The sequence below is a fragment of the Mchenga conophoros genome, linkage group LG20 (genome assembly GCF_057382185.1).
Source record: "Mchenga conophoros isolate Kocher_MC1m ecotype Shallow Benthic linkage group LG20, M_conophoros_male_GT1.1, whole genome shotgun sequence".
Lineage (NCBI taxonomy): Eukaryota > Metazoa > Chordata > Actinopteri > Cichliformes > Cichlidae > Mchenga > Mchenga conophoros.
Window position 1 is genome coordinate 7,285,958 of NC_140545.1, and position 26,023 is coordinate 7,311,980.

Here is a 26,023-nt window from a genome sequence, read left to right on the forward strand (position 1 = left end):
TATTTTTATGGCATTAGGGTGAAACCAGGCTGCCATCCCATGTCTAATTGAACTTTCAGGCACTACATAATAAAAAAGCACATGTTGTTATTTAGAGTGGATCATGTCACAAGCACCTGGAATATTGAACTAATAATAATAACACTACTAATAATACTATAATACTACTAATAATAATAATCAAAAGCAGAGAGTTGGTGTGACCGAATATAGGTGGATGGGGGCAGATGATCAGCTGTGAAGAACCCTAAAAGGAGCAGCTAACAGAAGAAGAACAACAACAACAACAATAACAAACTAAAGCGCTCAGAATGGAGTTTTGGGAGAAATTTTAATGGAGCATCAACAGTAGCTATGTGGAAAATTTCTCATAAAAGTATGAGCTACAAGATGAGAGATGTACATAAAAGAAAGGCTACTGTCTCTTCCCATTCCCTTGGTTCATCATGTGATGGTGGCAACAGTGTAACAGTTCATTTGGTGGTTTTCAGACATCTCAAAAAACCATTTCTTGTACATGCTACATTATCACCTCACAGCTCATATTCACAGCTCATTTGCCAACAATCCAAACGGGACTGGAGTATCAAGGTGATTCAGCAGGCTAAAAAAAACCCAACAAACCCTTCCACTATGGTACTGTTCGAGTTCATGCTCACATTCACGCATTTCTCCTGACTATTCCCTCAGCTCCACATTTGTTATCGCTTTATATTAGATCAGTCCAGTGATGCAGAAATGTCTCAAAAAACAAAAACAAAAAAAGGCCCAGGAAAACTAAAATAACTGTCACATGAGCAGAAGTTTTCAAGCTCCATAGTTTAATAAATTGGCCGGTTTTATCGGTTCATAATTAGCTGTGTTAAACATTTAATCGAAATGACATTTCACAAAAGAACAATTATTCTACTATGAAATAATTCATTTTTGCAAAATAAGTTAAAAAATAAACACAAAAACTTTTTGCTAACCCCTCATTTCACCCCCTCCCCACTGTCCCCTCACCCCTGCAGTTCCTTATGGGCCTTATTGAACTTTGACCTGTGTTCTTGGACAGGCACGGCCTCAGCGGTCTCATCTCTTGGAGCCGAGGTCCTTCGTGCAGCCACAGAGCTGGCAGATGTAGGAATTTAACCGTCGCCTTACCGCCAAGCCCGGTTGAGCAGTTTAACTTCTGCCAGGCGTTTGCTGATCATGGTGGCAAAGAAAAGGGCAAGAAGCACGCTACTGATCAGCATGTAGTCGTAGTCATCTTTTAGTACGTCGAACTGCTTCGAGGGATACACACGTGTCTGGTAGATGTCAAGACCATATGCCACAACCTAAAAAATAAAATTGTCATATTAAGATTTTATTTAAGTGGGGAGGAAAACCAAGTGGTGGCAATACATTTCCAAATAAGGAATCATCTACAGCCCTGTTTCCAAATAGTAGTGATGTGATGAAAATGTACATGCAATGATTTGAAGATGCTTTAAATTGGACGGTAAACAAGAAAAAAAAATGTTCTGAACTCATTTTGAATTTGACGTCAGCAACACGGGGAAGGGGCAAAAAAAACAAACAAACAAAAAAAAAAAGACTGGAAAAGTTGCGTAATGCTATACCAAGAAAAAAAAAAAAAAAAAAGATCCGGTGGAACATTCTCACAACTAATTAGGTTACTGAGTAACATGATTTGCTATACAAAAAAAAAAAACATCCTAGAGAAGCTGAGCCTCACAGAAGTAAAACCAACGAGGATTTCACCATTTGCGAAAGACAGAGACTGAGTGGGCAAACGTTTTTTTAAAACCACTGTCAATTTAATTTAAACTGGGGGAATTTCTCATCTATGGCAGATGATATTAAAGGATCCAAATAATTCCTTGTAAGTGGGGAAGAAAGTCAAAAGCAGATACTGAATAGCCAAGCTTTGGTTAAAAAACAAGACAATATTCCATTGTGGAAAATTGTGCATGAGCTCTACTGAACATAGTTCACTGCTGCGTCCACAAAAACAAGTTAAAACTCCACTATGTGCAAAAAAACCAAAAAAAACCCCAAACATAAACAAGACGCAGGGGCCAGGACATTTGCGAGGCCAAAGCTCATGTAAGATGGACTGAGGCAGAGTGGAAAAAAACTGCTCAGTGGCATGAAAAATCAAAATATGAAAATATTTTTGGAAACCATGAACCTGGAATACTACAGGCTTAAAAAGGGACCAGTGGGTTTGCTCTTAGTGCGTGGCTCACAGCTTGGTAATACGGTTGGAGAAAACGTGCACAGAGCTTGTGCACTAAATGATATGAAAATCTCAGAGCAACATGCCCAGAGTCTTTTTTCCAGGGAATGTATCAATTATTTCAGGATCACAACTCTAGTAAAGTACGCCATTAACTTTTGAGCAGCTGAAATCAATATATCTACCAAGGATGGGAAAACACTTCACTTTTAAAACAACAGCGTTTGTTTCCCCTCGGTTATGAACCCCATAGAAGAAATGATGCAACACGATATTAAACATGCTCCGATTGCCACAGTTACATGTTATATCCACTCACTGACCACTTCATTAGTTACACCTTGCTAGTACGATGTTGGACCTCATTTTGCCTTCAGAACTGGCTTAATTCTTCATGGCACAGATTCAACAAGGTGCCAGAAACATTGCTCAGAGATTCTGGTCCAAGTGGCACCTGGTGTGATCTACTCCTGCTTTAGTCCATCTCCTTTAAAGTTCGATGTGTTGAGTTACTGTTGCTTTCCTATCAGCTTAAACCACTCTGGCCATTGTCCTCTGACCTCTGACATCAATGAGACATTTTCACATAGAGAGCTCCTGATCACTGGATATTTTGTTTTTGTTTTTCAGATTATTATCTGTAACCATACCACATTCAAAGCCACTTAAACCACCTTTCTACCCCATTAAGATGCTCAGTTTGAGCATTACAATGCTGCCATGTGATTGGCTTATTAGATGTTTATGTAAACAAGTAGTTGAACAGGTGACCCAGTGCGGTGGCCGATGAGTGTGTTGTTCAACCAATAAAATTTCTTCATTTCAACATTTGATAGGTTGTCTTTGTACCATTTTAAACTAAATATATGTGATGTAAATGATTTTTAAACCATTTTATTTTAATCTTACACTGTGCTGTCATGTGCTTTTCATTACTTTGAAGGCAGACTTACCAGGCAGGTTGACTCCAGTCCAGACGGGGAAGTGTGAATACCTCGCACTCTTGATATACTCTGATTGTAGTTGATAAACCACTCTGTACGGATCATTAGCTCTGGAGCATAGGGTATCAGGTTCTCCTCACTGAAGATCAAGTTAACAAGTCAGACACATAACAGTAAAGAAAAATCTGACTTTCATTTTCACACTAAGCCTGACTTGAGGACTGACCGGCTTTGCTCAGATACTATTTCTGGCCTTCGTGGGTCGAGGAACATCTTTGGTAATGACAAAATCCCTCCAGACGGCAAGCCAACTATGACAAAGCAAATTCAAACAAACATATTACAAAAAGGGCAGCCCGGTTCTGAAAATACTTTTTATTTCTAACATATTATGTAATAACTAAAAGCCAAAAAACCACAGAAAACAGCAATATAACCGAGTAGCACTTACTGAGCAGATGGCGGCTGGTGATGCCCTTTTCAGTCAGCGTGGCCTCCATGGTAGAAATGGCGGAGGGGAAAATGTAAGACTGCTGGAGAACCTGAGGAGCGTGTGGCCGATCCAGCGAGCTGAACACGGTGCTGTTGTAGAGCTCCATTCCTTCATACAGTTCAATTACAGAGAACTCGTTCCTACGTGACTTGGTGCTCCAGTATTCATACTGCGGAGTCACACAGGGGAAGGAGACACAATAAATATAACCCTCAATATTTCTCCTTTTTTCCTCCATTTAGTTATGTGCTTTGAACAAATGGCCTTCAAACTGTAACGATGCAAAAAGCAAGACAACAAAAGGTGGTTGTAATTATTTCAATCCCTACACATGACTGTAGCAAACAAGCGTGCTCACCACCACCCAGTTTTCAGAATGCACAATATGCACCGGTCCTCTGGCTTTTCTCTGAACAGCCTCGTGGATGATGCGGCCGGTCACACCGTCAATCAGGATGATCCCGACAAAGCTGCGCTCCTGATGCGTGTCTGTGCTCTCAGTCACTACAGCCAGTAGATTGGGGTTCAGGTACTATAAAAATTAGTTAGAACACAATTGGACATTTAAATTAATATAATAGCACAAAAGTACATATCTCGTTAATTAAGATAAATTTGTTGTCAAATGAAGCAGAGCCTCACTCAAGCTACTTTTGGGCCACTCCGGATGTTTGATTTGGCAGAGTTTTACGCCAGATGCCCTTCCTGACGCAAACCCAAAATGGGATTTGTGTCTCCGGCTGGAGTCCAACCAACAACATTTGCTTGCCAAGCAAATGTGTAAAGTGCAAACCACTACAACCAAGTAGGACCGCATTAACGCACTGACTTTTTCTTTGTAGTAGGGAAATAAGTTGGGGGTTTTTTGTACCTGGTTTCATTTATGAAAAAAGGTTGGAAAATAAATTTTTCAGTCCATAAACGAGGGTTCTTGACTATGTTAAGCTACATTTGCCTTCTCAGGAATCTAGCTTACAAAAAATATGACCGGAAATACTTGCAACAAGGTCTCAAATATGGCAGTCAGCTGGCCATCAGCCTATCCAGATCAACAATTCTAGGAAACCTCAAGCACTACTCGATGTACCGCTATAAACTGTCCTAGTGAATGATTTCTAATGTGTTTTTATCCTCATCTTCTTGTGCTACTCTCTGAAATAATGAATGCAAGAGCACACTTCACGGGTGATTCATAAATCACAACAAAGGCAACAGTAAGGAGTACTAGCAGTGAATTCTTACTAAAAGAGGGCAGTCGAAGGGAGAATGTGATTCACTGGGAAAACAGTGACATGGGTTACAAGATTTCTTGGAAAGATGAGTTTTTAGTTTACGTCACAAGACGGGGCGTTACCGTCTTTTAGCGCAAAGAGGGAAAACTGAGCCAAAACAAACCAAAATCGAGCCAGAATAAAGTCAATAATATAAGCTTAACCAGAAGGATTTGAAGCTTTCTTAGTTGTTTTCACTTGCATACTTCAAAGACATACAAGTGTTTTTGTGAAATCATCACTGGGAACTTGTTCCTATCTTTGGTATGACTGTGTACATTAGACAAATTTAGCTATTTTACTGTTTCTTTTATTGTTGTAATTTTAATGTTTGTCTAGAACAGATCTATCTTGTAAATGAGACACTGAGTCGCAATGGGACTACCTGTATAAATAAAAGTTAAATAAAAATAAATTTAAAAAAATGTGTTTTAAAAAGGATGTTACGGTACCTTATAGAGAACACTGCGGTCTCCCATTACTCTTCCTTGCGAGTGGACATGCTCATTAGGCCTTTTCCCTTTGACAGAGACAATCCTTTGTATCTCCATTGGAATGACAACTTCCCAGATCTGCTCAGTGGACAAGTCCTGAGAACACAAAATGATACACATGAACTTTTTCTGTCTGTGACTTGGGTATAGTTTCATGACGGTTTCCTGTGAGAATCAGGAAATGATGCGTTCAAAAAGTTTCACTTGCCGTCCTTAGTCTGTAACCAGAAAGTCTTCCCTGGCTGGAGTCAACAAGATAAAAGAATATAGATGAGGCCATTTCCTGGAGCTGCTGCAGTACGTTCTTCGTAGAAGGAAATGCAGAAACCTGGGAAAAAGCGAGCAAGATGAATATCATTTGTTTGCAGGTAACCGACAGCTCACACAATGCCATTGTTAAACAGTGTTCTACTGCCTGGTGGTCATGCACAATATGTAAACAGTATAATTAATGGGACATAGAGTCGTTATGAGGCAGCATGATGAGTATTCATACAGAAATGGCTTCGAGATGCAATATAGTGAGAATGTGTAAATGTATACAGTTTGCTACAAACCTTGTACTGATCATCAACTAGAAGCAAAACTTTAGCATAATCCTGGTCCATGAGTGGCAGCAGGAGTGACTGAAGTATTGGCTGAGGTAGAGCAGGTGGAGTCACATGACTCTTCTTTCCAAAGATGGGGTTAAACACATGCAGTGTGGTGAGCCCTGTGTCCTGATGACCAAAAATAGAACAAAGAAAATAAACCTTAATCACGTTTTACAGGTCAGGTCAGTACTTTATCTGTCAAGTGGGTATCTTTAAGATTTCTTTTATCTTTTACTGAGCCTGTCTTGTCTTTAAAGTTGAAAACTGTAGGTACCATTTGGTCAGTTTTTTTTCCCTGCCAACTATTTGAGCTTTATCCATATTGTCAGCCTGCAAGATAAGAGCTTTGACACCAAACCTGAATCTCCAAACACAGAGCCTTTGCAATAAGTTACCTTATCTTTGATGAGCAACGTGCACTGCGGAGGATGAGGGAAGTGCGCTGTCGTTCGCTGTACCATCAGTTTGAACGCTGCATTCGATGGGACATCATTGAGGTAGTGCCTCCATAAAATACTGCCAGTCTTACTGTCAATCCCAAAGAGCTGAAAAAAGGAGAAGAAAAGAATGAACCTTGCAGGAAAAAGTGAGATGACTAATCTGAATTTATTTATCAGTGTTTCAATTCCCTTCAAGCCTGCCTGATTTTAGACAAAATAAACCAAATCTAGTTTGACCACAACTGTGCGGCGCTGCTCATCCTCCCTGAAATGCTAACAAACCATTTCTAAATGACAGGATAAGCTTTAGTTTCATACTTTTCCAGATGCAGTGACCATAACCATCATCTTCTGCAAGTTGAACTCATCTCTGGACAGGTTTTCGATGGTGACCTCGTTTTTAACTTGACTACGAGGCTTGCGTGCGTCATAGAACAGCTTCCAGAGGTGAGAGATCCAGGCCTGCAGCAAGATGAGCTGAGAGGACAGCCTCTTGAACACCATAGACATCAGCCCATCTGGACAAACGTAAACAAGAGCACAGATGCCGCTAAGTGACCTTCCGGGGACTTGACTCAAATTTTTAACATCTGATCCACATCATGTTTCATATCTTAAATACAACAAACGTTGCGAGAAACAACAAGGACACAGGGATACAGGTTTTATTTCAAGAGTGAAATAAAATGAAGCAAAGGGTTCAACAGAGGAATGGTTCACTGAATGTGAGGAAGTCCTAACCGTAAGACAAGGAATCAAGTTTTGCTGAAAAAAGGCACAGATTTGTTACCTTGAATGGCTGAATCCATAAGCAGCAATAACAAAAAACAGGACAAAAACAAACAAAATGAAAGCAGTAATATCAACACACATGCGAAAGATATGTTTGAAACTGGAATATAGCAAATTCGCCGATTTGATAAAGCAGCTGAGTTGTTTAAGGAAGGACAAAAGCAAATGCAACAACCCTCAGAAATGATTAGAAATTCTAAGTTATGGAACCATTAATGGAGACACCATCCAGTTCTGCTGAGTTTACGCTTTGTAAAGGAGATTTACATGACTCCATTCAAATACAGCAAAAATTTCGGTTTGACATTTACCGGCCTTTTTGCCGAACTCTCCCTCCAGCTCAGCCTGCGTTCCAGTGAGGGGCAGATCCACCATTTCCATTGTCACCACATCTGACAAGGCCTCCTCTCTAGTCCACATCACACGCCCTGGAAAGCAAGAATCATTATTGTTCTGCAATCGTTTATTCAATCTATTTCCCACACCCTGCGGCTGTATGCAGTTTGTGTTGACGCTTTCCATTAATTATATTATGAGACGCGTTTTTCCATCATTCTTGTGGAAAAGACAGGACTGTAGGTACATTATGAAATCTGTCCACACCGTGGTCAGATGTTGGCAGCAACCATGATGATTAAGAGGTGGGATAAACCAAAAATATTATCATGAGGCACTGCACAGCTTACAAGTCTATGCGCTTTGGGAAAAATGTCCAAGTTCTCAACACTAAACAAACACGCAGACTCCTCACTTACATTTAATTTGCCTACTGATTGACAGAAACCCACCGCAGTCAGACCACAGTATGAATATTCATGACGTTTTCATCCCTCTGTTTGACCTTGCTAAAACACATTCCAGAAAAAAATAGGGTGTCTATTCTTCTTTTGCTCTTTTGAGTACAATGAGAAGGATTTTACTTTGGTTAGCTTTAGTAAAACTATAATTAAAAAAGTCCTGCAGCATCAATAGCTCTGCTCACATTAACATCAGTACAGCCTGAAAGCACTCTTTCCTTGCTTCCTGTTTTTGCCGCTCATACCTGGCTGTTGTATGAAAGTGAGTGTGTGGTCCTCTGTTTGCACCATGGCCCTGTAGCCTACAGAGTCATCTTTTTTCAAGAATGGCTGTATGTAGATCTGAAAGAGAGAATATAATTTACTTCTATTGTAAAGCCATTACTAACACACTACGGGGCACATTTACTACTAAAGTTGGCATAAAAAAAAAAAGAAAAAAGTACTGTCTATATTTTCAAAGAAAGCCCAGAAACCAGCATGTCTTATTTTTTCCACATCATACTGAAATGAACTGACTGCACCTGTGTTTAGAAAACTCTGCCTGCTCTGAAAGGCCATAGTTCCCACAGTACCTCAGGAAAGAAAACTGACTCACTTTCTCTGGTTTGCCACCATTAGGATCCATAACGAAAATCAGTGTTGTATCTAGAAGTCTTCGTCCAGTTTCAGCACTAAAGAGGTTAATACTGCAGGCCTATGGGAAAGAAACAAATAATAATCTCCCAATAAAAAATTTTATTTAAAAAAAACAAGACACAAAAACCCCAAAACACACTTATAAGACAGTTTCCTGAAAGACATGAAAAAAAACAAAACTTACAGTAACAAGTCTAACCTTTACATTAAGTAAATCAATATGTGTATTACGCATCTGCCTTCTAAAATCAAATGCATTTATGACTAAGAAAACAGCTAAAACACATCAAAACCCACACATAAATCTAAAGGTGAAATATTACTTTAACTCACAGTTTTATTCTTGGGGGACATAACAGCAGCAATGGTCTTCTCTCCAGTGGTTGCAAAGGAAACCAGCAAGGCCTACAACAAACAAAGGATATAGCTCTGTATAATACAACAAAAGACATCATGTTTCTGTAGAAAAACAATACATTCTACAAAATGTCACAGGTTGGAAAAAAAAAAAAAAAAAAAGGATCGTATTTGGCCGTTTTTAACAGTTATTATGTTTGACATTTTCCCAGGGCAATAAAATATTTTGGCAAGGATGCCAAGCCACATTTACATTTTTGCAGATATTTACTGATGTTGGCTGATATAGCAGAACAACTGCAATACCAGGACAGGCTAATGTTTTTGAATATGAAACAAAAATATAGAGAAAAGCTTACGTACTGGCTTGAAATCCCTGAGCGTAACTATCTGACCATTGTTGAACTGGAGAAGCAGGAAGTTATCAGGGCCGAGCTGAAGGAAGAACTCAGACAGAGGCTGATGGGCTGAGTTGGGCTGGTGAGACACCAGGACCGGTTGAAAGTCTGGAGCTACTTCAAGTCCCAGTGACTGTGAGAAGACAAATAGGAGAAGACTGTAAAAGAAAAACTGTGCATTTACAAAGGAACATATAAGAACACAGAAGTGGAGAGCTGAGAAAGAGAGAGGCAGAATTTAAAACTTACCCAATCTAAAGCAGAGGACATACATGGCAATTTTGTACATTAGAAAGGTTTTTGTTAGAATCATACCTGCAGGGGGATCTGGGTCATCTGTAAATCATCCATATTTGGGTTTAAGTTGTACATGTACAGCGATGGAGTTGCAGAGTCTACACAAATCAGCACCCCCTGACCAATCACTGCACAGCTGGCCACTATGTTGGACAGCCACGGAGCTTCAACTGAGATCTGAAAACATTACAAACAAGAAACTCACAAAAATCATTCTATATACTGACCACTGGTTCAGTGTTTAAGTTAGTTTGTTCTTTAACAAATTACCTATTTTATATACATTAAATTTACAGAGCATAGGCTGATTTTTTTAATACTATCATTAATAAACAGGATTACCTGCTTGATTATTTCTCCATCATCAGTGCTGTAAGCAATAATAACAATGTGGGAATGGGGAACAATTCCCAAAGCATAAACTTCACCATTTCCTCCAGAATAAACAGTCTGGTAATCCACAGTCTCACTGTGGAGAGAAACAGAAGGTGACAAACGTTTCATAATAAAACTACTGTTTTTGCAACACTGTGTAGTATTTTCTACAAAAAAAAGCCTTTAAGGTGGTAAATGAATTCCTGTGTAGATTTATGTTCATTGAAACAGAGAACATCAGTACACAAAATTAACATTAATATAAAAACATACCTATCTGGTAGATTTTCTATCCATTTTTGATGGCCATTAGAAAGGTAATGGAGAGAGATAATGTTTTTTTCCAAAACAGCCACATGTTTCACTGTGCCTTGCTGTCCCACTAGACATGCTTTCTGGAAACTTGAACATATAAAAAGCAACGAGGTAAGATTTAATCAAATAAATGAATAAATAAAGACCATTCTTAACCTCAAGGTAATAATCACCTTCCAGAGTCGAGCACAATTTCCCAGTTCAAACCACCAACATTGACATCCCAGGATCGCAGCAGGCGGCCATTGCCAACCACTAGGATCGCATCTAGGACACAAACACAGTTTCATCAACTGGAGGAACTTTAAAAAAATCTTTAAACTTTACTGCAATTCAAATACATGATTAGAATCATTACAAAAAAATAAATCACCTTGTCCATGGTGCAAAAGAGCATCAATGTTTCCTTCGGGTCCAGACTTATCAACATGTCGCCAGACTGTAACAGACATTGATAACAAAGTGACAATAAAAGACTATACCTAATATATGAGAACTTCGTCTTTCAAAGGAACAACATACTCACAGAGTTCCCCGGTCCTTGTATTGAGTGCGGCAAAAACATTATTCTCTGTTGCTACAAGAACCTTTTTGGATGACTGTACATGTGTGTCAAAATGAGAAAAACGAACCTTGCCTACATACTGCTGCCTCCTGTGAAACATGAAGAGAAAGCACAAGCACTCAGACTGTCATCCAGCTCACCCATGATCATAGTGACACCATTGTTTTAATGACCACATGGATCCAATCCCGGTGCAAAGACATATTTCTCAAACTGAAAAGCCGAAACTACATGACACTGGTTTATTGATTATTATCAGATTGGCTACAACGTTTTCCTATTACCTTTAAATCACTTTCTATCGCGTTTCACTTGCTGAATTTAGTGGGACCAATGATTTACTTAATGTATAAACCATGGAGATATGTACACCTCCTGAAATTAACTACCAAATTTACATTTGTTTGTTTGTATTCATTCTGATGTGTTTTGACCTGTTCTCTCATTCAAAGTCCACCGATTCGCAGTTAGCTGCTTTGACAGGTGCTAACATTAGCATTTCCACATTAAAACATAATCGGCACACATTTGATCGTTCGCTTGACTCCTCTTACCAATCAAATTTTCCTACTTGGTCCTCAAACACAGCATCGACAGCATTGTATAATATGATACACTTAAGCCAAAGCAAAATTAGCTTTGCCATTGCTGCAGCAGCTCTGACTTGCTCTTCAACGGAAGGAGGAAGTCGGAAGCCGAACGACTTCCTTTTTGTTCTGCGATGGAGAAGTGCTGCCCCCTAAAGGTTGTAAAGGTTACAGCGTCGGTCCTGGTAGTGACCTTTCAGATTAACAAATATTCATGGATTGAACCAAATCCTAAACTGAAAGAAAAAAAAGAAAGCAGAGCACTATTGAAAAAAATAGTGTAAGACCGAGATTAATTCATGTGTGGGAAAATGTGTGATGGGATCAAGTGACAGAAACACAAATGATAAAATTTAAAAATAATGGTACCACAGGGGATAATAACAGGATTCAGGTGGAAGACAGAGGCTGCACCCCGACACGTTAAAAAAGCGAAAAATAAAAACCAATTAAATAAAGAAAAACGAAGAAGATTTGTGTATTTAATATATTTTATCTATTTAGCAGTGCATTCTAGGCCTTGTGTGGTGCAGTCAGAAATTAGACAATAAAATATTTATTTTATTTTATTTATTATATGAATTAATATTTACTTTTTTTTTTTTTACTTACTTGATGATCTTGGATAAAGTCCTGTTGGCTTTTTTGGAATCAAAAGGTGTCGTATTACTATATCTATCTATCGTTATACAAGAATATTAACATATGTGGATGAAAGTCACATAAAGTCAAAAACTTGATTATTGGTTTGTTGATGAAGTTAATATTAAAACAATAAAAAGATAAGTTAAACGCGGTAAAACAAAACAAAACAAAACAACCAATATGTAAGTTTTACTACTTGTATATGTAATTATATCACAAATGAATGAAGGGGAAAACATCGCTTTATTCGTTCCTGTAAAATGGGAACTATATTATTATACATAATTTAAAATGGGTTTAGAAACAGTAAACCAGTAAACATTTCGAGTGAAATGTTGGCAGGGCTGGTATCAGAGTGAGAGCGCCCCCAAGATTTACTTACACCACAGTTTCTTCTTCCAGTAACTAGTTTTTTCTGTTAGGATTTCAAGATGGCGTCGAGCGGAGGAGATGGGGAACACGAATGGACAGCGGCAGTTCGGCCGCTTTTATCAGCTTCGTACACTGCTTTTGAGACGAAGGAGCTACCTCAGCTTATTGGGTCTATAATCAACAGGTAACCGGTTAATTGTCAATAAATTGCAGGTTCATATTTGCTTGAATACTGCCTGTGTCCACCTAGGCGTAGGCTAGCTAGCTAAATTGCTAACCCTAGCTTGGTTAGTATAGTTGGATGGGAAACGATACCCATTTTGCTAACGTTAGCGGCTAGCAAGCTATTTAAGCTTAACTTGCACTGGCATGGAGTCAGCTCCAGACGTTAGCTGATATGCTAATGACAGCTAACTTACTCAAAATGCTATTTAGCGTTTCCTTTCTGCTGACTACAGAGTTTGAAACAACGCACGTCTTATGACTGATGGACATTTATCTTTAACGTAATGTCAGCGCTGTGCAAACGTTAAACGGTGTCGCAGTGTAAGCTTTAACAAAATTGCTTCATCATTAGCTAGCTAACACAAACATTAGCCGACAGGCTAACTCGGGGGGCCTTCCAACTGGACTGGCTAACCCTCAAACGCCCCAGCCAGAGTAATATTTGACTACGTCAGCTGACTTAATTGGGCTAAATTCAGCAACACTTGCATTATGAGGCGTAATCTGGGCATGTCATTAGCCAAATCACGCATTATATGGATGGCAAAAATAGCCAGTCTGCCTAACGTCATCTGTTTGTGGTTAGGCTGGAAGTAGGCGGGGGACCTTATCTCTCCACTCATTTTTGATCAGGTGATGGTGGGTTACCGTCAACTTGTTGTTAGTAAAATTGTTATTTAGGGTTATTGCTTCTAAGACTTGTACTTTAGGTAATGCTGAATGGTTCTGCTTAACCACAAAGATGCTGGTGCAGAATGAACTTGTTATCTCGTTACAACATTCCCACCTATTTATGTTCTCATAAAAGTAGGAATATGTGATATTAGTGCTTTGCAAGTATTGTTGAATGATTTATTTGATTCCGTAGTTTTCCCTTGATTCTCTGTTTGTGGCGTAACATAAGCTAGTACACTGAAATAAAAAGCTTCCTAGTATGTCTGTTGGTTTCGTTTTCCAGTGCAACAGGCTGTATGCAAACATAACTATTACGAGGATTGAAAGTAGTGTTGTGTAGTTGAATTATCCTATTGTGCAGTTTACTATAATAAAAAAAATTAAAATAAAATAAGACTCCATTATCTATGTAAGTATTGGATAAAATGTTTCTTTCTTTCAGTTATGTAATTGTAACAAGCCTGCTTATTAGAGGCCCCAGGTGCTTATGTAAAAGTACTTAAAAAATTCCAACCACACCAAAAGCCAGTTCCAATACCAACAGCATAAACACACCTTGTTTCCTTACATCTCAAGTCCTAAAGAACTATTTCATTCTGTGAAGACAACATTGAAGAAGTAGGCTTGAATTGCTAAAGCTTAAATGGCATACCACGAGTTTGACCACACTGAGTTTGGTAAAGCTGGGTGATAGGTTTATAAATTTTGTGTTCTCACTGTAGCACACTCTAGCACAGATACCAGAATGGCCATGCTATTGCAACTTGTCAATAGCATGTTAGCAATAGCATTCATTTTACTATTTTAATGCTTTTTTGTGAAGGTCATGATTGTTTTTTGTGAAGGTTCAATTAATTATTGATAATATTGACTATTTGTTGCATATATATTGCAATTGATTGTGGTTTGATATATGAAATTTATCTTCTTTTTTTTAAAAAGTTTTTTTAACTGAGACAAACTAATGCTCCTGGGAGATGTATCAGAAATGTTAATTAGTTAAGTCACTGAGGTGGTGTATACTGAAGAACAGTAATTATTTTGATGCTAACTTTTAACCAGATTATAAACCATTTAATAACCATTAAACCATTTTATTCTTTTATTTTATTAAAGGGTTGTGTTGACAAAATGTGTAAGAAATGTTAATGGATGGATGATAATAAATTATAATTATAAGAAGTCTGTTTTAAAAAGTTGAATTAATTTTTAAGACTGAATTCTTGCACAAACACATTGGACAAACTGTAGGTAAGCAAAGTTTACATAATTGCAGTGCCTCAGAGGAATCAATTTCACAATTCACAATGTAATGTCACCATAGCAACAGATGGAGCTGATTCTGTCTATATTTTAAAAGTAAGGCTGCAGTCAGCAGCTGTTTTCTTTATTGTTACTTGGACATTTAGTATGGCAGTTGATTTGATGTACATCATGAGAGGTTGCCATCTGTTTAATGTGACACAGCAGAACATGAGATTGTCCCGTGAACACTTTAACTCCCATCTTTGCACCTCTTACTCTTATTTGCGTGGAAGAATTAAGACACTAGTTGAGGAAAGGAGGAGGAGTTAGATCAAATCCACTCTGTGTCACTGTCCTATCTGTATTCTCTACCCCCTCCCCCCAAACAAACTAAAACAACCCACTATAAATGTTGTGTAAAAAGTCATATTTCCTTTGTTTGCAGTGAATCAGACATTCTTCACCACGACAAGCAGTATGAACCTTTCTACTCATCATTCGTGGCACTCTCAGCACATTACATCACCACAGTATGTGGACAAAGTATGTGTATTTCATTTTCTCCTAAGAGTAATAGACAAATTACTGCCACTCACTGACAATGAGCCAGAATCTTTCAGTGAAAACTGTTTTGTTGCTAGATGTTATTTTTGTTCTTTTCTTTGTTTCCCCAGTACCAAGAAATCAATTGCTGTCAGTTGCTGCAGCGTGCAAAGTATTGATCGAATTCTCATTGCTGCGCTTGGAGAACCCTGATGAGGCATGTGCAGTTTCACAGGTAAGTGAGACAGTCAGCAGGGTGGGTGTAGTCAATTGTAATACATTAGTGTAGTCATTTCTAGTTATCACTGATTTGCATTTTCTGGTGGTTTTCTGCTTTCTATTTGTATGGAATTATGTATTGAAAAAAAAAAATTGTTTTTCTTTAGAAACACCTGATCCTTTTAATAAAGGGACTGTGCACTGGCTGCAGCAGACTAGATCGCACAGAAATCATTACTTTCACTGCTATGATGAAATCTGCCAAGTTGCCTCAAACCGTCAAGACACTTTCAGATGGTAAGACTCCATAAAGGACAAAACTGAAAAATGCTTCACTGTCCTGGTAGACAACATGAATAAGTTATATGGCCAAAACTGGAAATTCACTGCATTCACTGGAAGGATTTGGACATTTTTGGTCTATTAGTTTTCTATATACTATAATTATTCAATGAAGCTGTGAGTATTTATCTGCCTGGGCTGTCACAGAGGCCCTTTTGATTAACAGCCTTGACATGTGGTGAAACTCTTGTGCCATTTTTTTTCATTTAATAGTGGAAGATCAGAAGGAGTTACCCAGTGCTGTGAACCCAGAGCTTCGACAAAAAGAAGTACAAATGAACTTCTTTAATCAGCTGACATCAGTTTTTAACCCTGACCTTACCACCATCTTGGCCTCTCCATCAGCAGCACACATGCAGGCAAGTATTAATGACCCAGCTACTCTCGATTGCTATTAGCAGAAGTTACGCAGCTTCTGCTTTTGTTCCCCTTTCCTTTTAAATTAATTTTGTTAGCTGCATTTAAAATAATATTCTGTCACTGTATTGTTGAAAATTATCTTTTGTAATCATTGCATCTCTTGTTAATTACAGGCTGAAAGTGATTGCGATGAACAAAATACAGATCAAGCTGTTCAGACCAAAATGAAAAATGCCTTTGTGTCCCAGAATGTGTCAAGCTTACAGGAACTAGGTAAGTAGTTGTTCCAAGAGACTGGACCTTTGACACTACTATATACAGGTCAGGGTTTAAAAGTTTTATCGCAGCTGTTGAAAGATGGGAGACTAGAAATCTTGGGTTGTTTTGTTTTTTTTTTTTTTTTTGAAAAATATCTGTTTAGTAAATGTCACCATTAAGTCACACTATGATGAATATACTTCAATAATTGATTTTCCATACAGGAGTGTATATATACACTGTGAGTGGCTGTAATCCAGAATTGAGTTTGTTTTTTCCCCCACACATCCATGTGGAAAATGTACATTTTTTCCCCCCTATTGATTCAAAATGTCAGATGGTCCCTTGTTTACTTTTCACTCTTGAAAGCACGCTTGAGCTCTAAATTATACGTAACCTTGTAAAAGCACTTTTTCCTTTACAAATTGCAATGAAAATTTAGTTTCTTTAGTAATCCTGCCATTAATTAATTTAAAATGAAACTTAATGAGTTATTATTTGATTAAATTTTTGATTTAATGTAATTTTTCCAGGTGGGTCTGAGAAGTTGTTACGAGTGTGCCTCAACCTGCCCTACTTTCTACGCTACATCAACCGCTTCCAGGATGCTGTATCAGCCAACTCATTCTTTATCATGCCAGCCACAGTGGCTGATGCCACTGCTGTTCGCAACGGGTATTCTTTTTTTTTTTTTCTTCTTTAAATCTACTGGGCTAATAAGAAATTGTGTTTAATTTTGGCATCTGGCCATTTCACCACTGGCCCCAACATTAAGTTGTTATCCTGTACTTAAAATACATAGATTTCACTCACTGGTGATAGATGTGACCATGGCTTTGGACACACTTTCCTTGCCTGTACTGGAGCCCTTGACACCAGGACGACTACTGGATATGACTGTGCTGGCTCTAAGCTGTCTCTATGCTGGTAGGTGGTTACATTTTTGGTTAAAATAAAACATACCATGTGATTCAGGCTGCTATAACATTCAAAAACCAAACTAAGGAAAAAAAAAAAAACCCATCTACAATGCGTTTTTACTTGTTTAGGTGTAAGTGTGGCCACTTGCATGGCCATTCTACAGGTGGGTAGTGGCTTGCAACTTCGCTCTGCCTCCACTGGTACCAAAGAAGAGGACTATGAAAATGATGCAGCCACAATTGTCCAGAAATGTGTAAGTATTATAACTAATCACTTTTAAAAAGTCTTTAATTACTGTCTTACTAACATGTATATTTTAACAAGATTTAAAAAGATGACATATATTTGTCTTCACAACAGCTGGAGATTTATGAAATGATCGGACAAGCCATCAGCAACTCTCGCAGAGCTGGAGGAGAGGTGAGTACCAATTTTGATTGATATATTGCGCAAATAGAAGAATAAATATATATTTATAATTGACAGTCCTAGACTGTCAGTTATAAGTTAAGTATTATGACTGATATTTTTAAAATTCTCTCTTCTCTGTTCTGCAGCATTATCAGAACTTCCAACTGCTTGGAGCCTGGTGCCTCTTAAACAGCCTGTATCTGATTCTTAACCTGAGCCCGACAGCGTTGGCAGATAAAGGAAAAGAGAAGGATCCCCTGGCTGCTTTGCGTGTCCGTGATATTGCAAGTCGCACCAAGGATGGCGCAGGGTCACCTAAACTTGGTCCTGGCAAAGGGTATTTTTAAATCTTAATAAAGACAATTTTAGTTCAGTAGGTATGCTTATGCATAAAAGGTCATTTGTGTGCATTAATGTTTTGCCTTTTTCTGTTTTGATCTTTTTTGTTTTCCCTCTCAAGACACCAAGGCTTTGGGGTTTTGTCTGTTATCCTGGCCAACCATGCAATCAAACTTTTGACTTCACTTTTCCAGGATCTGCAGGTTGAAGCTCTGCACAGAGTAAGTGAAGCAACAAAAAAACGTGGCTGCATTAAAACAAAACTGCCATTGTAGCCATACTGTACTTGCCACCGCTATCGCTGGTTTCAGATGTCACAATCGTTTGTAGGTTTAAACCCTCTACTGTAAAATTGAATTAAATACTAATGTAGCTAGTTACATTCAAGCCTTCATCTCTTGTTTGAGGAACCAAAAGAATTTTTTTTTAAATTACTGTACCTCAGTTAAATCTTCATGGCTTCATATTTAGTATAAGTTCCTTGTTGTTTTACAAGATTGCATGTTTATTTAAAATTAGACGCACAGATTTGAAAGTTGTTGTATTTTTTGTTTGTTTGTTTGGGTTTGTTTTGTTTTTTTTTTTTTTTTTTTTTTTTTTTTTTTGGTTTTTTTTTAGCATTTTCATTCTTTGTTACCCTTTCAGGGTAGGAAATGAATTCAATTAATAAAAAATTCAAAAGCATCCAAGTATGCGTCAGTAATTACTGAAAGTATTTTGTGTTCCTTAAAAGCCGTTTCCCCCCTTCTGCCAAATCTAAAGGGTTGGGCAAGTGATGGACCACCGGCTGAGCTCAACATCATGGCACAGAGCACTTCCAGCCAGAGGGTTCAAAGACTCATTGACTCTGTTCCCTTGACAAATCTGCTCTTCACACTTCTCTCCACCTCCTACAAAAAGGTGCTGTCAGTTGTATTTGTAATTTGCATTTGCAGTTATGCTGTTTTATTGATTTGAACATTAATTGTGATATTGTGATACAAAAGAAACAAGCAACAGATTTTGTCTGGTTCATTTTTATCTTTGTAGTTTATCCTTTTTTATCCCTTACAAAATTAGTGGATGTCTAGATGATTATTTATTGAAACCAGCCATTTTCAAATGTAGGTATACTGCAGCTGACTTCTCGGGTGAATCCTGGAAACTTTCTGTGTCCCAACCAAACTTTTAAACGTTGACTTTTATTTCATTTATCTGCTGTTAGGCTTGTGTTCTCCAGCGTCAGAGAAAGGGCTCAGTCAGCAGTGATGCCAGTGCTTCTACAGATTCAAACACCTACTATGAGGATGATTTCAGCAGTACAGAGGAGGACAGCAGCCAGGGTATTTATTTTCTTTGGATTCAAACAATTGTTTGTTACATAAAGTATGCATTTACATAGCAGCTCAGTTATGCAAATAAAGAGACATACTGCTCCCTGTGTGCTGCAGACAGTTTTTTCTTAAATCCTGGGTTTAGGAATGCAGATGATACTCTCAACAATTCAGACATTGTTATGCTACTCCTGGATTGATTAATAAAAAAGCAACAACTTAAAAAATACAGACAATCCACTGAAAAACAGGGGATTACATTAGCATGACCATATGTATCTATATTGTAATTATGAAGCACTCTACTTTTGCAATTAATATATACAAAAATGCAATTTATTAAAATATATTGATAATTTAGGGTCAAACTTTCTTGCATTTATGGACAATTAAAAACAAAGATGTTGTCATCTAGCTTTAAAGGTAAAGGGGAGACACATGAACTCACCATTTAAGGACTCAATTCTGTTTTAACATAGTGACCAAGAAGTGTTGTTTCATTCCTACAAGGTATGCTTCAGGTTTCTCTGCATCACAGTGGGGATTCAATTGGTGAAAGTAAAGTCACATATATTTTTACACATTTCCATTTGATCTGAGTTTCTGTCAGTGCTGAGCTGGATAAGATAACAAATGCAGTATTTTCAGTATTTGGGAACATTTTTAAATTGGTTTAATTGAAGGAGTGAAACAAGTGTGCTGTCAGTGGTTAAGTCAGTGAGGTAATGACAGCAGTGCGAAGGGTAAACTCATACATACGCTCACAGTGATGTGATTTAAAAAAATTTTGTCCATCACAATAATACCAGTGTAGTTGACAGTGTCTACTATTTCAGCAGAGAGAAGACAGGAGAAGACAAGTGCAGCTTGTGTCTCAGGTTAGCAGTTTTCTGTCCTCAGGTCAAAGACTTGGTGTCCGCTGTCCTAAATTCATTTTTGTTATTGTATGTCTCACAATTTAGACTCTGAGCCTTGATCCTAACGGCCTAGAAAATGATAAAGCCACAGATGAAGTCTTTGACAAAATACTCCCTGTTATCAGAGTTGCTCTGCCTTATAATTCATATGAACTAAATTAAACTTGTTTTATCAAAGAGGTTCATCTGTGGCTTGTTGTTTTAAAGAATAATACCAGTGGTGTTGATATGTGGGATATTATTTAAACTATTAACTACTGAAGCTTTCATTAAAACTAGTTAATTATCTGAATAATTACACTAACAGTTACTGACAGAAGTCATAAAACATTTCTCAGTGATTTATTTTAAGAGCTTTACCTCTATTACTTTATCATCCTTTTGTCTTCCAGTTTCTGCCTCTTTCCTTTTTCAACAGCGACTCCAAAGAAAGAAGTTTGTTATAAGATAGCTGCTAATAGTAATGCTTTAAAAGTATAACATTTATTGCTGGCCTAATGACTTTTCAGGTCGTGGTTGAAATTAAAATTAAACAATTTTCAGTATGGTATAAAATTATTTTTGAAATTGGCTGTGATACTACAAAATGATAAAATCCATTTTACCCCCGACTCTTGAATCTATTTTAACACAAATGAGGATAAAATTGTTAGAAAACTTATTTTAAAAAAAAAAAAAAAAAGTGAAAAACTCTTGATGCAAAAATAATCAAGACCCACATCAAAGCAGTGGTATCATTCTTAAATACAATAAATTCAAGTTGTGCTTAATGAGCTTAAACACACAATGCTACATCTTGCTGTCACCTGAAAAGTTCATTTTTGTATGTTGCATGCAGATGTGAATATCAAATTATTGTGATATTCTTTTGAAACACTAAAGTTGTCTTGTTTTTGTATTTGAAAACTTTCAGTGTAGTTGAGTGATATCACCTTTTTAAAGAATATGAATGTTTTGTGCATGGTAAGTGCACAGAGCACAATGAATCAATGAAATTTGTGGCTATAAATTTAAAAACATTATGGGGAAGGATCCAGAGCTAATATAGATGGTACACCCATGTAAACTAAACCAGGCAGTACCATCTCTCTAGATTGGTGCTATTAATTTGTCTCCTAGCTAGAGCTGGTTGGTGTCAGACACCTATTAGTGTTCACTGAAACCAGCCAGGTCAATGCTGCTCTGTTAGGAATTTTTTTTTTTTTCCTCCATAGCTAAGCAGAAGAGTTTTACAAAGATGAATGCGTCTTATTCTATTCATGAACTAATTTTTCCTCCAAGGCAGGGTCTAGGAGAGACTGGTCAAATTTGTAATTTGTTTTGTTAACTTAAACGCACATTCTCCAAAAAGTTGATTCTGTTCATCTGGACCTAGCGTTTTGTGGGAGAAACGTTTCGTCACTCATCCAAGTGACTTCTTCAGTCTCAGCTGACTGCAGGTTTCCCCAATCTTATAAACAGTGCATTTGCATAATGACTGAAACCAGCCCACTGAAGGAACAATGGGCTGGGAGGTCAGTTCCTTAATCTTAATTATGCAAATTCTCATAACCATTGATCAACAACCACTGACCAAAACCCACTGATCAAAGACCACTGATTAATGGCCATGAGTACCATTCACAGACAGTTGGGGAATGGCTGCAATCACAGCATTGTAAGATATACCCTTAGGCCCCCTCCTCGATTCAGAGATGGTCTTTCCCTTTTCACGTAAATGGCCTCCTTGACTCCACTCTCAAACCAGCGTTCCTCCCTGTCCAGGATGTGTACATCCTCATCATTGAAAGAGTGTCCACTGGCCTATAGGTGTAAATAGACTGCAGAGTCCTGGCCTGACGAGGTAGCTCTTCTGTGTTGTGCCATCCGCTTCGCCAGAGGTTGTTTGGTTTCCCCGATGTATAAATCCTGGCAATCCTCCTGGCACTTAACAGCGTACACTATGTTACTCTGTTTGTGTTGGGGGACCCGATCCTTGGGCTGGACCAGTTTTTGGCGCAGCGTGTTTTGGGGTTTGAAAGCCACAGAGACCCGGTGTTTAGAAAAAATGCGTCTCAACTGCTCCGATACTGCTGACACATATGAGATCACTACAGGTTTTCCCTTGGGCAGCGGTTGTCCTTCTCTCCTGGATCGACTGGCGCTTTCTTTAGGTGCCTTTCCAGCTTTGACAAACGTCCAGCTGGGATAACCACATTTACTCAGGGCCTTTTTGATGTGATGTTCTTCTGCCTCCCTGGCCGCTGTGTCTGTGGGGATGGTATTCGCTCTGTGTTGTAGCGTCCTAATGACACCCAGTTTGTGCTCCAGCGGATGATGAGAGTCAAACCTTAAATACTGATCCGTATGTGTAGGTTTACGGTAAACGTCAGCTTTTAGATGTCCCCCATTCCTGATGGAAATCTCACAGTCTATGAAGGCTAACCTGCCACTCTTCATATCCTCCCTGGTGAATTTGATGTGTTGGTCCACCGAGTTAATGTGATCCGTGAAATGTGGTATGTCCTGAGATTTGATTTTCACCCAGTTGTCATCCACATATCTGAACCAATGGCTTGGTGATGTTCCAGGGTAGGATAGCAAAGCCCTCTTTTCCACTTCTTCCATGTACAAATTGGCCACGATGGGTGAAACTGGGGAGCCCATGGCACTCCCATGTTTCTGCCTGTAGAATTGACCCTTGTATGTTAAGTAGGTGGAATGAAGACACAGTTCCAAAAGCAAACACACTTGGTCGATGCTGAGATCCTGGCCCTGAGGTTGGAGTCATCCAGTAATCTCTTACGTACTACCTCCAATGCTTCCATGACTGGGATGCAAGTGAAGAGAGATGTAACGTCGCAGGGCGTGGCTCAAGAGTTGGGAGTTCGCCTTGTAATCGGAAGGTTGCCGGTTCGAGCCTCGGCTTGGACAGTCTCGGCCGTTGTGTCCTTGGGCAAGACACTCCACCCTGCCTACTGGTGGTGGTCAGAGGGCCCGGTGGCGCCAGTGTCCGGCAGCCTCGCCTCTGTCAGTGCGCCCCAGGGCGCACTGACAGAGGCGAGGGTGGCTGAGGCGAGGGTGGCTGAGGCGAGGGTGGCTGAGGCGAGGGTGGCTGTGGCTGTGGCTACAGTGTAGCTTACCATCACCAGTGTGTGAATGGGTGGATGACTGGATGTGTAAAGCGCTTTGGGGTCCTTAGGGACTAGTAAAGCGCTATACAAATACAGGCCATTTACCATGGTTTCATCTGCCTCCATAATGACATCTCTCACCTTCTCAACAAAATCCAGGGTGTTCTGGATGTGGTGTTCAGAACTGCCCACCAGCGGGTTGAGGATCGAAGCCAGAAACTTGGAGATGTTATAGGTGACCGAGTTGATCATGCAGACAATCGGTCTTAAAGGTGCACCCTGTTTATTTATTCTGAAGAAGTCACTTGGATGAGTGACGAAACGTTTCTCCCACAAAACGCTACGTCCAGATGAACAGAATCAACTTTTTGGAGATTTACTTCCCTGGATGATTGAGAATGCATCAAGACGTTAAACGCACATTGACAAAGTGGAATGAAAACCCAGTGGGGACTATTATGAGCAATGCCGTGCCTATTCTGAACCTTAGTGGAACCTTGTGACATCTGTTAGTTGTGGTTTGTCCTTGACAAGCATGCTGTATCAATAAATAAGAGCCACGAACTTGACAGCAGTGCACTTCAAAAAAGAAGATTGATTGCATTTGTCATCAACAGATCACATCTGTTTACATATCCTACAAGGAATAACATAGCTGTCACCTGAGTTAAATCAGATGGCGAGTAAGGAAGCCATAGAGACTCTAACTTTCTTTGTGGTTAAGCTGAAAGCGTTGGACTGAAACTATTATCAATAGGTCTTAAAAACCTGCTTTCAAAGAAATTACTCCTGTATCGTACTGCAGGCTGAGCACACAGAATCAAAATGCCTGTGAAACAATTTTTCAGCAGGTGAGGGAAGCAGTTGAGCTTGAGTTGGCGACCTATTAGAAACACAAGATTTAAATGAGTTTTTTCCCCTCATATTTAAATTCAATGTTTGTTATATAGGTGCTTTTTTTTTCTAAATTCTTACTGTGAATTTTTATTTGGTAGAATATGAATTTTTCAAGCTATCACTGTAAATTAATGTACAGTATTATGTAGTTCTAGGCTGTGTGACAGTCAGTCTTATATTTTTGCACCAAAACATTTAAAGAGAAGTGTGCACATTTTATATTTTATCATATTTTTGACCGACTGACATGTTGATTGTAGCAGTGTTTTCTGCAGAAGGTGTAATAATGCATCCTCACGCTCTGTTCAGCACATTCAGATTCTAAGCAATCTGAGAATAACGTGTGCTTTATGTTCAGCTAATTCTAGCATTGTTTCTTATTTTTGCTAGAAACACACAAGAATGTATAAAATGTGTAAAAATTCTAATGCAGCACAACTTGGAGCTCATAATAATATAAATTAATTTAAAGGAATGATTGTGGCTTTCCTCTCCACCATCTATGGTAGCTGACAAACTGCAGCATGTCTTTTGTTACTAGCAGATTTACTTCCACTTTGGATTGCACTTGTCTTATACAAAGATAAAAATATAAATCAATACAAATTAATATGTTCATGTATTCTCAGTGACAGCAATGAAAAGTGCATGTCTTTGAAGATAAATTGTGTAACATCCTTATGTAGATATTCATCAAGAGGGAACTGGTTATTGTTTGCTTCTTACTGCAGTCTTTGGATCTTGTTCACCACCTTCACTGTGTTGTACACTCACTGGCCACTTTATTAGTTACGTCTTGCTAGTAATAAGTTGAAAATTTCCTCATTGTTTGTGACATGGAAACAGCAACTTGCTAAAAATTTTAGTCCATATTGACATGGCATCATATAATTCCACATAACTTTTTCATGCCTGGCTACACGTTTTACTGCTTCTTTGCAGGGTAGTAATGTTTTGTTTGTTTGTTTTAAAGCAACTGGCAAACAACATGACATTGTTGTCAGGCAGCATATTTTTAAGATCATGACAATTCCAAGTACACAGGGGCTCATAGTGTGGTTAAAAGAAGGCCATTATACCACCACAAAAGGACCAAATGGTCAATAAATACACTGCGAGCACACTAGCAAATTGGCCATGGGGAGAGGATAGTGTTACTCAAGTTAACCTAAAGCAGTCAACCTCGGGGTAATACTGAAATGCGTTTTAAGTTCTACCGTGTGAGCGGTTGAAGTTTGTTTAAACAAATGGTAACTGATGGCCAGTGTCCAGTGAGTGTAGTTGCCATGAACTATTGTGAAGCTTTGTTTTCCTTTTATTGGTGACACCACTGCTACATCACAAATACTTTCATGAATGTGTGAGCATTTTACCTCAAGATGTTTATGTAAATAATTAACTATTCTTTACAGATGATGACAGTGAACCTATCCTGGGGCTTTGGTTTGAAGAGACAATTTCACCAAGCAAGGACAAAGTGGCTCCTCCACCCCCTCCCCCTCCACCACCTTTGGAGACTTCTCCCAGACTGAAGAGCCCCAGCAAGCAAAATCCAAGCGAGAACGGCAACATTTTAGCTGGCCGTAAAGATCCCGAACTGGTGAAGACAACATATAGATTGTTGCTGTTACAATGCATACAATA

The 26,023-nt window shown here is 38.6% G+C and overlaps 2 protein-coding genes across 13 annotated transcripts in view; one reads left to right on the forward strand and one right to left on the reverse strand.

Annotated features, from left to right (window-relative positions):
* Window positions 1-312: 312 nt before the first annotated feature.
* emc1 (ER membrane protein complex subunit 1) lies at window positions 313-11,726 on the reverse strand. The gene is made up of 22 exons (XM_085259300.1): window positions 11,552-11,726; window positions 10,959-11,086; window positions 10,806-10,871; window positions 10,606-10,699; window positions 10,391-10,519; window positions 10,085-10,211; window positions 9,761-9,919; window positions 9,411-9,578; window positions 9,024-9,095; window positions 8,650-8,748; window positions 8,297-8,393; window positions 7,566-7,682; window positions 6,781-6,980; window positions 6,418-6,567; window positions 5,987-6,148; window positions 5,638-5,757; window positions 5,388-5,525; window positions 4,023-4,196; window positions 3,623-3,833; window positions 3,398-3,482; window positions 3,181-3,310; window positions 313-1,322 (listed from the first exon to the last, which is right to left on the reverse strand). The coding sequence occupies exons 1-22, from the start codon at window positions 11,641-11,643 to the stop codon at window positions 1,143-1,145; spliced, it is 2,898 nt and encodes a 965-aa protein (XP_085115426.1). The 5' UTR covers window positions 11,644-11,726; the 3' UTR covers window positions 313-1,142.
* Window positions 11,727-12,634: 908 nt separating this feature from the next.
* Window positions 12,635-26,023, forward strand: part of ubr4 (ubiquitin protein ligase E3 component n-recognin 4) — a 56,022-nt gene continuing 42,633 nt past the window's right edge. For 8 of the 12 annotated variants that reach the window (XM_085259289.1, XM_085259297.1, XM_085259298.1 and 5 more), the window contains exons 1-16: window positions 12,652-12,785; window positions 15,192-15,289; window positions 15,421-15,524; window positions 15,676-15,805; window positions 16,064-16,209; window positions 16,384-16,483; window positions 17,002-17,143; window positions 17,271-17,395; window positions 17,518-17,642; window positions 17,750-17,809; window positions 17,947-18,137; window positions 18,261-18,360; window positions 18,902-19,039; window positions 19,344-19,461; window positions 20,289-20,330; window positions 25,792-25,979. In XM_085259289.1, the coding sequence (XP_085115415.1) occupies window positions 12,661-12,785; window positions 15,192-15,289; window positions 15,421-15,524; window positions 15,676-15,805; window positions 16,064-16,209; window positions 16,384-16,483; window positions 17,002-17,143; window positions 17,271-17,395; window positions 17,518-17,642; window positions 17,750-17,809; window positions 17,947-18,137; window positions 18,261-18,360; window positions 18,902-19,039; window positions 19,344-19,461; window positions 20,289-20,330; window positions 25,792-25,979 (1,932 nt within the window). In that variant the 5' untranslated portion in view covers window positions 12,652-12,660. Of the gene's footprint in view, window positions 12,786-15,191; window positions 15,290-15,420; window positions 15,525-15,675; window positions 15,806-16,063; window positions 16,210-16,383; window positions 16,484-17,001; window positions 17,144-17,270; window positions 17,396-17,517; window positions 17,643-17,749; window positions 17,810-17,946; window positions 18,138-18,260; window positions 18,361-18,901; window positions 19,040-19,343; window positions 19,462-20,288; window positions 20,331-25,791; window positions 25,980-26,023 lie in introns of all 12 variants that reach the window. The other 4 variants (XM_085259291.1, XM_085259296.1, XM_085259299.1 and 1 more) reach the window with 2 other exon arrangements.